Source organism: Nelumbo lutea, chromosome 1, assembly GCF_056320005.1.
Source record: "Nelumbo lutea isolate HS-2025 chromosome 1, American lotus-T2T, whole genome shotgun sequence".
Lineage (NCBI taxonomy): Eukaryota > Viridiplantae > Streptophyta > Magnoliopsida > Proteales > Nelumbonaceae > Nelumbo > Nelumbo lutea.
Genome location: NC_142684.1, coordinates 61,876,211 through 61,890,866, shown reverse-complemented (window position 1 = coordinate 61,890,866; position 14,656 = coordinate 61,876,211). Strand labels below are relative to the sequence as shown.

The 14,656-nt window shown below is 40.3% G+C and overlaps 1 protein-coding gene across 1 annotated transcript; it reads right to left on the bottom strand.

The window, feature by feature from the left end:
* Positions 1-667: 667 nt before the first annotated feature.
* On the bottom strand, positions 668-2,603 carry LOC148874852 (E3 ubiquitin-protein ligase At4g11680-like). Its single transcript, XM_088965621.1, has 3 exons — positions 1,844-2,603; positions 1,358-1,739; positions 668-968 (listed from the first exon to the last, which is right to left on the bottom strand). The coding sequence occupies exons 1-3, from the start codon at positions 2,350-2,352 to the stop codon at positions 819-821; spliced, it is 1,041 nt and encodes a 346-aa protein (XP_088821747.1). The 5' UTR covers positions 2,353-2,603; the 3' UTR covers positions 668-818.
* Positions 2,604-14,656: the final 12,053 nt, after the last annotated feature.

Below are 14,656 nucleotides of genomic sequence, written 5' to 3'. Positions count from 1 at the left end.
CAAACTAATCCAACCCTAAATGTTTATTTTCTAAAATATATTTAACAGTTTTTTATATTAAAAAATTTCATGATAAATAATTTATTTGTGTGAGGCTTCCTTTCAATATACTTTTTGTTTTTGAGCTTTGGGCCAATAGAACTATAGAAATAAAAATCAACCAAAAATTCCAAAAAGTGTTTCGAGTGTTTGGTAAGAATTGCTTTCAAAAACTTAGTAATCTAAAGCCACAACCTTAAACCACACAATGCCTAAAATTATTATTTGGCCTGTTCTAACTTGTTAGTTAAGTTTTGGTAAATTGATGATGAAGAAAAGAATTAAAAAATTAAATGCTCATCCAATCTAAATGTTACTTTACTAAAATATTTACCAGTAGTTTTGAATGTTCAAAAAAATTGATAATAAATAATTTTTTGCATGAGCCTTCATTTGGATATAAACTTTTTCCTTTTGAGCTTTGGGCCAGGACAAATAAAAAAAAAGACAAATTAAAAAGTGTTTTGAATGCTTGGAATGAATTGCTTTTTTAAAAATGGGATTTTGTGCTTTTGGGATTACAAACTTAATTAATGACAAATGATACCAAATTATGTAGCCCCTAGGTGTTGATAGCCATGCATGGATTCGAGTACAGTCTCATTCACAGCTGCTAACAGGGATTGAATTTCTGATAATAAAGAATAAAGATAGAATATCTCTAACAGTTGACTCAACTGTACACAGGACAAACAACCTCAGATAATCTTGTAAATACATGAATATGAACAGATCCTCGCGTAGGAATTTAGCACCTCAGCTTTCATATATCTTGATTTTTATAATCTCTCTAATTCTTGCTTACAGAGAGGACAACAAGATATTATTCGGAGCCATTGATCTACACACTTTAGGTGAAACACATGGGAACATGGCAACTGCCTCACTTCTTCCCTGTCATTGTATTTCGCTAGGCATATACAACATTCCTGTTATCCAACGCACAGCAGGAGAGACAAAAGACAACTCTGTTAGTTTATCATGTTTTTTTTTTTTCATCTTAGGGTCCATTTGGTTTGCAGTGGAATTTAGAATCAAAATCAGAATTGTTTATTCCCGTCATGTTTGATTCAGACAAGAATCAGGATCGAAATCCGCTGAAATGGAATTCTCATTCTCAAGAAGGGGGAGCGAATGACCATTCCCTGGTCAAATGGGGAAATGACATTCCATCAAGAATGACAATCGGGTTCCAATTTCACCCAACCAAGCAGTTACAATCGATTCTGATCCAAGCAGTTACAACCAAATGGACCCTTACTACAATGATCTGCTGAAATATACATGCAATTCCATAGTAGAGAAAAGTAAAACTTACCGAGTTCTCATTTGCAAGTTCTGAACTGCTTTGAGCATCATCACCAAGCTCTATGTTAGCTTCAACTTCTTTGTATCTCCAGCTGGGGAGCCTCGAGAGCTGATCATCAGAGGCTCCTCTTTCGACAGACCCCATGTTCATGTTGTACCCAAGGAGGTTGCTGATCAACGGAACGCAGCAACAGAGTAACACAAACAATAGGAAGGGAAAGGAGTAGGTGACAGCATTCCAAGCCAGCAGAGAGATGCAGAGGACATGAAGCTTTGGAGCTCGGTTGAAAGATCCAAAGCGAGAATCAAAGACCCAGACATTACCCATCACGAACCATATTGCGAAGAACAGCTCAAGCAAAGTGCGGGCTCTGTTCATCAGGTGTGACCTCCTGTTGCATGGAATTAATACTGGTAATTAGGATGCAGGTGATGGGGAAAAAAGCTATACAACAATAATGAAGAAGATGGACAGAGATCAAGAAGTATTCAGTACCTTGGTTCATCACTGCTTCTCTGCTGCTCTACATCAGAAAGACCAGAATTATTTCCTTGGGCGGCATGAGGATGCTGATAACGCCAGTATAGTAGAGGCAAACTGAGCAGGCAGCCGAGGTCGTAGCCAACAATCCACACCCTCAAAGGCCATACTGGCTTTTCCTCCGTGGAGATTGAGAGAGTAATTGTTATGAGTGTTAGTTGAACGATTAAAACTAGTAGCTCCAACGTGATCCAAGTGCCAGAATTGAAAGGATTTGATCCCAGGTCGGACCTTGATGCATTCTGGTAATGAAAGACTCTTCTGAGAAAATTGAACCACCTTGCTCTCGATATCCTCATCGCCGTCCTAACCAGGAATGACGAAGAGGGCGTGCGGGTTGACCCGCTTCGAACACCGCCGGCGGCCGCATGATGACCTTCTCCAGCCGGAGAAGGTGATGAAAATGTAACCTGAATACCAGAACCATACAATGAATCTGGCGTAAAGTAATACCGAGTATTCATGGGGAGGTAATGATGAAATTGAATTCGAAGAAGAGAATATGAATCTCAACAAGGACCAGGAGATTGACTGGAATAAGCAACAATTAATGCCAAGCAATGGTAATCCAATCAAAGCATTATCGATATGAACTCCTACTTTAACATGGAGATTACTTGACATAAAACCTTGAAATAAAAAACCAGATGATCACCCAATTGAACCAGCGAACTTTCTTCAATTAGAAGTTCGTTGTAGTGGGTTGTCATGGATTGATGAATGCCATCAAGCTCAACTGTAAATATGGGATTGAGAAGCAGCAGTAGCAGCAGAAGAAGAAGCAGAAAGCTTAGCTAGCAGGTGGATCGAGTTGGGTTCAGATGGTGACCAAAAATCTAACAGCTTTGCTTCCGTTCCAAGGGAATCGTGGAAACTAACTGTTGGCCTAACTTACTTCTCATCGTTAATTGGTTTATTTAAGAAGCAAAAATAAAAAAATAAAAGGTCTGAAATGTAGAAAGCTGAGAGCAACGGTTCTTCAACCGCAAACCTCCACAGGAGAATTAAGATATCATTAAAAGAAAGGAGATTGATTTTGGTGATAACGAAAAGGCTATTTCCTTTGTATTTTATATTAAACGAGAAAAATAGAACACGAACAAGATAAGAGTTCAGGAAACGCTTTGATGTTTTTGTAAGCTTTCTTTTTCGAATCGTGACGATGGCGGACTGGCGGAGGTTGTGAGGTTTAACCTCCTTGTTAAGAGGTGGTGGGGTTGGTCGCTGGATCACCTAACCTAACCACAGCTTCTATCCTTAATAACCAAAATAGCCTTCAGAGGGGTGTTCACGGCTCGGTTCGCTCGAGGCTGTTTGACCAACCGAATCGAACGGGGAATGGGTTACCAGAAACTGATCGATCATTAATCAAAACTGGATCGGTTTATTGATTAGGTTGGTCGGATAAAAAAACTTAAAATTATTATTAAAAAAATTAAATTTATAATATTTAAATTAAAAAATAGTCGAAATATTAATATATATTTATAATTGAATCAAGTTAGTTTTGATCAATTTACACAGCCATACCAAAATCAATTAAAAATATTAAAAAACCGCCCAACTCTAATCAAATTGGATCAGGTTGATCGTTTCGATGAACAGATAGTGGCATATTGGTAATCTCCTTCCTCTGAGTGGACTTTTGCTTCAGCATTCAACTATCGAAACGCTACTGAATTGAGTTCCCAACCAACCAGAGACATCGTTTTAGGTAGATTATAGGTTTGTAATAGTAGTGTTGTTCTTTAATAAATCTCCAAACAACAATTAATAATTTTTTGGAGGAACTCAACAATAGACACGAAAGCAAATTAACCTACTTCCTACTGATCAACAAGAACACCAAACACTGGATTGACAGGAGAAGTGTCAACCTACTACATGCATGATGCACGCATGCAATGAAATCTCCATGCATCTAAATCTAAGATGTGGGGCATACCAAATATCAGTAAGATCAAATGAATTTTGACCGTCTGATTTCCACCATTGCTGCCTGGCCTCAAACTTAAACCCCAAACTTCCGGATGGATTGGGCTGCCTTCCTACGACCACGGATTTGACATGTTTGGGCAAAAAAACAAAAAAGAAGGAAAGTGTTTCCTTTTCTTCAAATTCATTGGGGCTATATAGCCCGGCGGGGGGGGGGGGGTTTATAAATTTAAAGTGGGGTCTAGGGTAGAGGGCTGATGATCGAGTGAACACTTCCATCTGTCTCTCTCTTTAAAATATATTGACATTTTTTTTAAGAAATGTCCTCAATTACATATTTTGCAAAACTACAAAATAAATGAATAATTTAAAAAAAATGTATAGTAAAGAATAACTTAGAATTTTCAAATCAATAGGACCAAAAGTTCAGGAACTTTTAATTTTATATATTCTTAAATTATACAATAAATTTCTATTTTTTACATTTGTATATATTTAATATATTATACACATATTATAGTAAAATAAATCAATTCTTTTAATGCAAATTTTCTAAAGGAAAACTTTACAAAAATGAATATGTATTCTGTTTCAGCCATCTAATTATGCTCATGAAAATAGCAAAAATGCTAGAAAACTACTCCAAAGTGCATCACCAGACTTTTAGGGCAGTTAGAGAGCACACCATAAGACAATATTGATATATATATATAGGTACCTTAAGGTCAAAACCCAAATCATAATCGGGTCTTATTAGGTCAGGACGGGTCGAATACCCTAAAATTCCTGCGAATATATATATATATATATTGAAATTATAGAGGCAAAAGCATTGAAAATTGGTTTGATTATGGGATTTATGGCTCGAGACCTAGGTATTTGGCTATTTGCAAATGAATATTTTATGTACTTTAATACGCACAGATATAATATGGTTGTTTATCTATGTTAATTTAACAGGATATCATGAAGTGGCGTAGTGGTTAAAATACTAATATTTCAAGTAAGCAACCTATGTTCAAATATATTTAAATAAAATTAATTGAATTAATTATAAGATGAAGATAATTAATGAAACTAATTAATGTTATAAGTAGTGGGATATGCGAAAACAGGTAGGACGGGTTAGACGGGTTTGGGATGGGTTTAGGAAATTAGGAGGAAAAGGTACCCGTTTGAATTCCTAATGCCAATTTTCAAATTTTGTAGGGTGATCATAGGCTGGGCTTCTACGCCTACAAACTTACATATAATGGGCTTAACATGGGCCAGGTTCTTGTAACATAAAACACAAGTTGAAGATTGAATTCACAGCTCCAGAGTGGGCCCAACACTAAGCAAGAAGCTTAACTTCAACTCTACAACTTGGGTCGAGTTCTGATTTCGGATTAGGCCGAACATTAGGCCGGCCCGGGTGGGTTGTTTGAGCAAGGCTATTATATTATTGGGGTTTTTATTGAATCCTCCAAATGAATTTGTACACATGTATTGGGGTCAAACCATAAATTTCCCTATATTATATGATTTGGGACTGGCTCAAGTTTAACCGTCTAGCTTGAAAAAAGATTGGTTGTTTGTGCCGTTGAAAACGTTCGAGCATGACACATTACATGGGTGTAGGGTAAAAGAGTAATTGTCCTTAATATTCTTTTCATTAAAAAGACAATCAGGATTGAATGGGTTTGGGTTGGTGCTAAGAGAATAAGTCCTGATTTCTAGTGTTGGATATTGATGGTTGAGAGATCATGTTGCAAATTAAGGATGCAAATGGGTCGGATTTGAATTAGGGTATATTTGAATTTGATATGATAATATAAATCTTATATTTGATCTGGTTTGATTATTTCATCAGATCGCACAAAGGTCAATCCAAATTTGAATCCACTAAGGATATCAAATATCCGAATCTGATTCGATCCAATTTAATTTATGTAAAATTTAAGAAATTATTAAAAGGAAAAACAAATATAATAGTCTATATAAAGAAAAACAAAAAAAAATACAAGCATTTTTTTCAATTATTTTTTATCATATATATAATATATATATATATATATATATACATGTCTCTTTATAAAAACATAAAAATACAATATAAACATATTTTAAATACAACATCAGCCTTTATTGCATTGACGCTAGAAGTCCTGTATAGAGGCAGTTACAAGTGCTTCTAAAAGTCTAATTTAGAGGCACATTTGAATGCCTTTAATTGCTTTTGAACGACATTTTTTAGAAGAAGAAATGTCTTGATTAAAATGTTTTAACGACATTTTTTATCGCCTTTAAAGATACATGCTTTAATATTTAGAGGCACTTTTGGCCACTTCTAAAGATGTTTCATTTTTTTTTAAAGTGATTTTATCATATACAAAACCTGTTGTAACATGTATATAATATTGAGATAAAACTTGTATAAAATATATCTATACCACTTCGTTCAAAAAGATACACCTATAAATATGATTCCATGATGATTCTATTAAACAATAAAAAATACACTAAATGCCTTTCATCTTCTTTCTAAGAACAAGAAAAAACATTACATTCAATTTTCATTATCTTCCTTCATCCAACTTAGTAGATGACTTCTTTACATAGAGTCCAAAAGGTGTTGAGATAAAATCTGAGTAGAAAGCCAATAAATTGTTATATATCATATCACCTCTCGCATTGGTAGTGGTACTGCTTCTGGTAGTAGAAGTCTCACCAACCATGGCTGCTCTTCTCTCAATCTACACTTCAGCTCCTATTAACACACAAAGCTCTCCTTTGCATAAAATCTATTAACACCCAAAGGGTCAGAAAGCCTGTCTTGGTCCTTGTGAGAGGTTCTACAATGGGAGTCCAATCCCATCTGAACATGGAGGTTATTATACAAAAGAGTACACAAAATCCACCTTTGGTTTTTGTCCATGGAAGCTTTCATGCTGCTTGGTGTTGGGCCGAACACTAGTATTCCTTCTTCTCCTAACATTGGTATGACTGTTTTGTAGTCAGCTTGTTGGCTCAGGTATATTCTATCTCTTTTCCACGTATCTATGGCATTTTGACGCCCAATTACTTAACATTGTAAGGCAATGGGCTCTATTTTGATTTTCACACCATGGCCCTTGTAAACACCCCATTTTTGCATCCCTTAGTCTTTTTATAAAACTTCGAGCTTCAAGCATGTTTTAGCTAACCTCACTGTTGACCTAGGGTTATTTTTGAAATTTTACAAAAGTCAGGGCCTCAAAGATCTAAGACCATAGGTATGTAGAGCCCATAAAACCAAATCCAACAATACAATATCACTTAAATCAGACACCGTTTACCCCTTTATCTTAAGACCCGAAGTCAAAATCGATTTCAATTGTCCGATCGGTGTCATTTTGATCCTAAACATCATTTCACGTTAAATCAGAAATCCAAAACATAGGTACATATATCCCAAAAATCTAAATCCAGCATACCAAAATCACCAAAACCAATACCGTTTACACCTTCATCTTAAGACCTAAAGTTAGAACCGATTCTAATCATCCGATCGGGATCATTTTGATCATGAACCTCATTTCACATTAAATTAGAAATCCGAGACAACAAGTACACAGAGCCTGACAATCCAAACCCGACAACACCAAGATCACCCAAATTTGACACCATTTACCCCTTTATTTTAACACATAAAGCTAGAATTGATTATGATCGTTTGATCAGGGTCACTTCGATATTGAACATCATTTCACATCAAATCAGAAATCTAAATTCATAAGTATGTACATCCCAAAAATCCAAATCCAACAACTACAAAATCACCCAAATCTGACATCGTTTATCCCTTCATCTCAAGATCCAAAACTGGAACCGATTCCCATCATCCGACCGATTGGGATCATTTTTTATCCTGAACCCTATGCCACATGAAATCTGAAATCCAACCTTGTATATGGGTAGACATTAAATTTTTGAGTCCAACGGTACCAAGATCATCCAATTCCAACATCATTAACCCCTCCATCTTGAGACCCAAAGCTAGACTAGATCTGGGCCTTCTGTTTGGAATCACTTCACTGCAACTTTAAACCTAGGGCATCCTACGACCAAACTTTTCTCCGAATCTCTAGAACCATCTTAAAATCCAGGATTTAACCAGCTAGGAGTCTCCAATAGATCAAGCCAATCACCTAAACTTAGAATGTCCAATTTAGGTAAATTGGTGGCATCTTCCACTCATTGTCTTGATTGATTGAGAAGATCTCTCCCAATGCTATCTTGACAGCCCATTCTCTCAATCAATCTCATTCCAAAAAGACTTTAAACCTCATCCATTGATCTTCCTTGTCTCCTGTCACATACCTCCATCCCCCTTTCAAAAAATCCATAAATACCCCCCTTCTCACACTCAAGACACACCATCAAGCTTAGGGAGAGAACTCTATCCCCATTAACCTATAGAATACACCCCTCATGTCCAAGATCTTCCCCACTCACTCTCCAACCTCCCTAGACTCCTCTCATGCCAGTTTTATAATAAGAAAAACCCCAGGTTGTGTTTATATCCATGAGTGAAGCATGAAGTGTTCTTGAAGTAAAGATAATATAGCAGAGAAGCAAATACATCCAGCATCATCCCTCACCGTTTAGGCAACATATTGCTCTTAAGAATGACATAAGATTGACACAGGGCTCTCCATCAAGGTGTCTTAGTGCAGGATATGTCGTTGGGGTGATGTATTGCTCCATCAAAAGAAATGCAACAAGTTGCAGAAAGTTTCAGAGCATTTTTTTTTTTCAAACCATGGCCTCTAATTGATAATAAATCCTCACTCAGTCCCTGCATATGGCTCTAGTAGTTTCCGTATGATTCTAGACTTCTAGTCGTTTTGGTATGCTAATTTTCTCCATTTACTGGTTCAATTTATAGGTTAAATCATTAGCCACTTTCTTATTTTTTGTTTGTTCTATGGACCAATTTTTTATTTGATTAACATGCTTTTGTTATTAGTTGTCATTTACTTTTGAAGTAGCCCAGTAGGTTTTACCCAATGGCCATTCGAAAGATGAACAATGTTTTTGTCAGTTTCCTATCTTATTTCACCTAACACAACATCATTTTATTACTATTTAATTAAAATGAAATCAGTCCGCTCATTCTCTTGCTTGGCACCCATTTTTGGGATCATTCAATAGCATTTCATCCTATCATTTAGATCCATGTTCATGTATTGTAGTCATGTAGTTCAAATTCAAATGTGAGCCTATTTTAATTTAAAATTTCAATGATTTTCAGCCCCACCATTTTAATTATTCCCTTCAGAGCTTTAATTCTTGGTCATTACACCCTTGACCACTTAGTTGCATATTTTCGTATCTCTTAATGTGGTCAGCCTTCACCCATGTTAATCTTCACATTAACCAGCCCCATGTTCTGCATCATCGTATCAAAATAGTTTTACCTTTAGTGTATCAACTACAACTAAACATCATACATCATAGGAAAATAGTGTCTGCACCAACCAAAACAAAAACAAAAAAAACCTTTCTTTTTATCCAAAAAAATCCACAACACTCATTTACATAATCATTTGGGATTCATTAATTCAATTCTTCTTATTCCCTTTGTTCTGTCATCGATCTTTGCCCATGCTCATTTAATTCATTAGAACTCCATACTTCACTTATATTTTGTTAGTTGATTAATTACTTTCTCTTTAATTTTTTTTAGCAAAAAGATTCCTTTTTTACTTGTTGACTTAAATAGTTATTATTCAGTTTATTTCTCATAATTTAGTGAGTGGTAATTTTAATTTCTTCCTAAGCCCAAAAATACTGAATTTTCTGTAGAACTTTGGTGAAGTAGAGGTCAGTTTAATCGGGCATGTGTGGGGTGTTTAACACTTTCCCACACAAGAATCTCATCCCCATTGGACAACGAGTCACCAAAAAAACCAAAACGTTTTTCTTGCAAAAATCCCGGGTTTTCCTAAATTCCTAATTCATAAAAATTTAGGTGGCAAGTCCCACTCCAATCCACAATCCATTCCGTCCCTCCTCCTGGTCGGGTAGCAACAGCCGTGATGTCTATAATTTTGCTTGTTAAAATTTCATGCAATGCTAACACACTAAAAGTTGTGCATGTCCAACAAGGTGCAAACCACAAAAAGGAAAAGAAAAGTCTAGTTTTTGTGATTGAACTTAAATTAACATGGAGAGGATGAAATACTACTTAAACATTAGGTTCCTTCCATAATTCAAAGTCCTAATTTTCTAATTAGTCATAACCTTGAATGCATACCCGTATTGAAATAAATTTAAAAGTTAAACCTTTTTGTCTCTTAGAAACTAAAAATTGGGTAATAATGATGTGCCACCTGGTCACTCCTAGCTGGCAGCGGCTGCGCTCCTAGCTGGCGTTAGATGGGATGCCTGAGAAGAAGAAGAAGGTGAAGGGTCCTGGGGGGGCTTGCCCGGCGGTAAAACTTCGGTGCTTAAGTTAGTAATTGGGAGAGAAAGCTGAGAATTGAAAGAGAGAGTTGCAGAGAAAAATAAAAGGGCTAGAGTGCAGATCACGCAAGTTGCAATACCTTTGCTCTTTGGGGGTTAGAGCTCTTATATAGAGGTGTCTTGTCAAATCAGGCATAGCCGCCTCTGATTCTCTGCCGCAACTGTTACTTTCCAGGGTCGCGCAGGTAACTGTTGCAGAGTACGACCCTGCCAGGCGGGGGACACTTCTCAGGGTTGGCAGGCACAACGCCGCCTGGCGAGAGATGTGGGTGCAGTCTCCAGATTTGGCAGGTACGGTTGTCAGACAGGAGATCTTCTAGTGATACGTCGAGCTGCTCTTCCGCGAGATGCCTTGTACCGAGCTACCCCGTGCAGAGCTGCAGGTGCTGTATCGAGGTGCTTCTACCCGAGATGGCCTACTTAGGTTTGGGCAGGAGTAAATTTATTCTAACTTAGGAGGCTCCCAAGCTCAACCCAAAGTGCCTTGAGCTCGGGAGATTCCTGTCTTGGGAGAATCTTAGCTCGGGGCACTTCCTTGGAAGAATCTTAGTTCGAGGTAATCGGAGTGTCATCTGGTACCGAGCTGCTACGTTGGATCTTTGCAGACTAGTCGCACTAAGTTGTCACTTATGCTGAGTCACGTCCACGTGTCCTCTTATGATGAGGTCGGGTCAAATCATGCTCCATCAATTTCCCCGCAGTCCCCGAGCCAAGGGTCCTGACTTGGTGTGGGGATTTCACTACGTGACGGGTGGATTTGGCCCGAAGTCTAGGCTGCCTCGTCAGAGTTCGCTGGTCAGACCAATTGGCTGCTCGGCTCAATCAAGGATAACCTAGGTCACGGACGTCACGCGATCTATAGACTCCACGGACATAAAAAAATGCGCTAAACTGATTTCACCTTTAGGGTCGCACAACCGGTTTTCTTGAGAGCCGTTAGATCGTCTTGATCTCAACCGTTGAATCTTGGGCATATCGGCTATAAATAGGGGGGACCCCAGTCATTTTCTTTGCCATAAGTTCACTAATGCTCGTCTTGAGGTCGTGGCTAAGCTCTTCAGCTTGGGTTTTCCAGTTCGCCATTCTTCCGAGTTCAGTCGTCTTCCCTTGGTGAGTCTCCTTAGCCTCTCCTCTTTAGTTCAGTTGTAGTCTTTTTAGTTTCGTACTTAGCTTCCCTTATTTCATTTTTCAGTTCGTAGCTATGTCAGACCATAGCTTCGATAGTCTTCTAGATGAGTCCGAGGTGGGTACCTCGGCTCAAGTAGGTGCTTCCGAGGCACATTTCACCTACGAGGTGCGGGAGACCTCGGGTAACCTAGCATCCACCTCTAATCGAGGTCGGATAGTAGACAAGTTCGGTCCTTCTACCATGACGGTAGACTGGCTTAGGAGCCTGATAGCTTGGTATAACCTTCATAGGGAGTATACCTACCACCTTCCTGCACGCGACTTCCCTTGGGAACACGGTCGCGACGAGAATGTGATTTTCGGGAACAGCTCATGGCCGGACTCTGCCTTCCACTGCAACCCCTAATTGTTGAAGTGTTAAATCACTTTGACGTCACAATAGACCAGCTCCACCCGAACTCCATTCGGAACGTGGTCGGCACCATCTCCCTTTGCTTCGACTACGCCCTGCCTCTCGACCTTGACATTTTCGCCTCCATACTTTCCATAAAGAAGAATGCTTCTAGCAATCTCCCCGAGCATAGGCAGACTAACTACTTGTCCCCTCACCCGAGCTACAATCTGCTACATGACCTCTCCAATAAAATCCCGGCCTGGAAATGGGATTATTTTGTAGTTCGAAACCCTGCGGGATGGCCCTTCCCTACTCACTGGAGGGTGGTCATTCAGGACTCCGGCATTACACTGGACCGGGATACAAGGGAGGCGCTCCAATTTTGGGCGGAGCTCGACTTTGACTACAAGGACTTCATCGCCGAGAACAAGCTCATTGAGGCCGGTCTGAGTCCCGGTAGGTCACCTTGTTTAGAGTTAGTATTTTTCTTTGGTAGCCAGTTTCTACTTCTTGGTAGCGTTATTGATGTCGATCTCTGTTGCAGGTCCTATGGAGCGACTTAGTGTAGAGAAACTCTTTGGAAAAATGAAGGGGAGAAAGAAGCGAGCTGCAAAGAGAGCTTGCATTGAATCTCAACGGGCTCCTACTCCCGAGCCCGAGCTGCCTGCTGAGCAGCCTGTTGATTCTCCTTCGGTGATTAACTTGGAGGAGTTGGAGAACCCCTCACCTCAGGAGCCCGAGGCGATTGCGGAGCCCGTTCCCAAGACAACTGCGGAGCCCGCTCCTGAGACTACTGCTACTACTTTGAGAAGCGGGGAATCAGCCCAGGGATCAGCACGGAGTATTCTGAAACCGCAGTACAGCCTCCAGAAGTGAAAAGGGGCTATGTGTGCGGAGGAGGTCTCCAGCTGGGCCAAACTATCACCTGCTCAGCTCGGAGCTCGAGCAGCTACCCATTGCATGGTGGTAAGTCTCGTTGTATTTCAACTTCAATTTCTGCAATTGTTGCTTTATTGGTGCTAACTGGTATTCTCTTGGCAGGTGAACAATGTCGTGCACGCCCTGACCTACTAGTTTGAGCAGCACTTAAAGCGAGCTCTAGCTACCGAAGACTCAGCCCGCGCAGCTCACTCCGATCTAAACCTAGCTCGCGGCCAAATCCACCAGCTAGAGGGCGATGTGCTATCTCAAAAAGAGCTAGTTACATCGTTGATGTCAGAGAAGGAGGAGTGGCAGTGCGAGAAGGAGGAGTTGTTGTGCGAGAATGAGGAATTGTTGCGCAAGGTGAAGAACCTTGAGTCGGATAAGGGAACTATGATGCGCCAAGTAGAGAACCTCAAAGCCGACGTCAAGGAGCGAACTGATATCATTTTTGGCACTATGGAGGAGGCCAAGGTCAAGGCCGTCCAAGACTACGTCAAGTCAGAGGAGTTCGACGGGGTGATGGTGGATGCCTACCGCAAGGGCTTCAAGCTCAGTAGGTGGCTGATAAAGCGCGAGTTCCTACAACTCGAGTTAAGCGCTATCACTACCTCACGAATCACAGGAGATGTAGCCCGTCAAGCCACTGAAGACCCAGACTCCGAGGAGGAGGGCAACGAAGACATCGGGGAGGCTGGCACTACCAACTAGGCTACCGACCAGGCTGACACTTCTAAGGAAGCTCCGAGCAAGAGTGATGGGTCCGTTAAGTAGTTTGGGCGGTCCTTGTACTTTGAGCTAGCGAGCTCAGTTTTTCCTTTTGTTTTCCTCTTTTGTAACAAAATACATCTTTATAATGAAAATATACTTTTTTCTAAGTGTTGTGCAATTTACTTTATTTTCCGAAGTAACTATTTTACCCTGAACTGTTAAGCTATCAAGCTAAGTACCCGAAGTGGAGGTTTCTCGACTGTCGTCACCCCGAGTTGTCTCCCAGTACTTAGTAGGGGTAGTTTTATGTACACCGAGGCGAGCAACATAGTAGGGTATATGCCCAACCTGTCTGCACCCAGGTTACTTAAGATGACATCGGCTATCCCTAACAAGTTCAACCTGTTGTATGCTGGGGCAAGCTATGCATCATTAGGTCTTACACGGTACCGTGTTTTTTCGTTAGCTCGTTGTTTTAGCCCTTAGGTTAAGGAAACGACTTATGGTCCACTCTTTGGAGTTCGCCCATGCCAAAGAGGCGACTGGGCGCCGAGGTCCTTAGCTTAGTGTTTTGGCCCTTAGGCTAAGGGAGTGACTTATGATCCACTCTTCTAGGGTTCGCCCATGCCAAAGAGGTGACTGGGCACCGAGGTCCTTAGGTCGGCGTTTTGGCCCTTAGGATGAGGGAGCGACTTATAGTCCACTCTTCTAGGGTTTGCCCATGCCGAAGAGGTGACTGGGCACTGAGGTCCTTAGCTCGACGTTTTGGCCCTTAGGCTAAGGGAGCGACTTATAGTCCACTCTCCTAGAGTTCGGTAATTACAAGTAATATTGCCTTCGGTTGACAATATTCCATGCTCGAGGTACCTGCTTCCCTTCTAGGGTTTCGAGCTCATGCTTTCGTTCCCCGAGTACCTGCTTTACTCGGTAGGGTCCTTCCTAATTTGGGCCGAGCTTAACAACACCGGGCTCAGATACCATGACTTTACAAAGAACCAGGTCACCGACGCGAAGGTTCCGCTTCTTGACCCTGGCGTTATAGTACCGAGCTACTCTCTGTTGGTAGGCCGTAGTCCTAATGTATACAAGGTCCATACCTCATCAAGTAGGTTGAGGTTGGTGCATAACTCATCCTTGTTTACCTCATCGTCGTATGCTTCCAAGCGTAATGTGGGGACCTCAATTTCGGC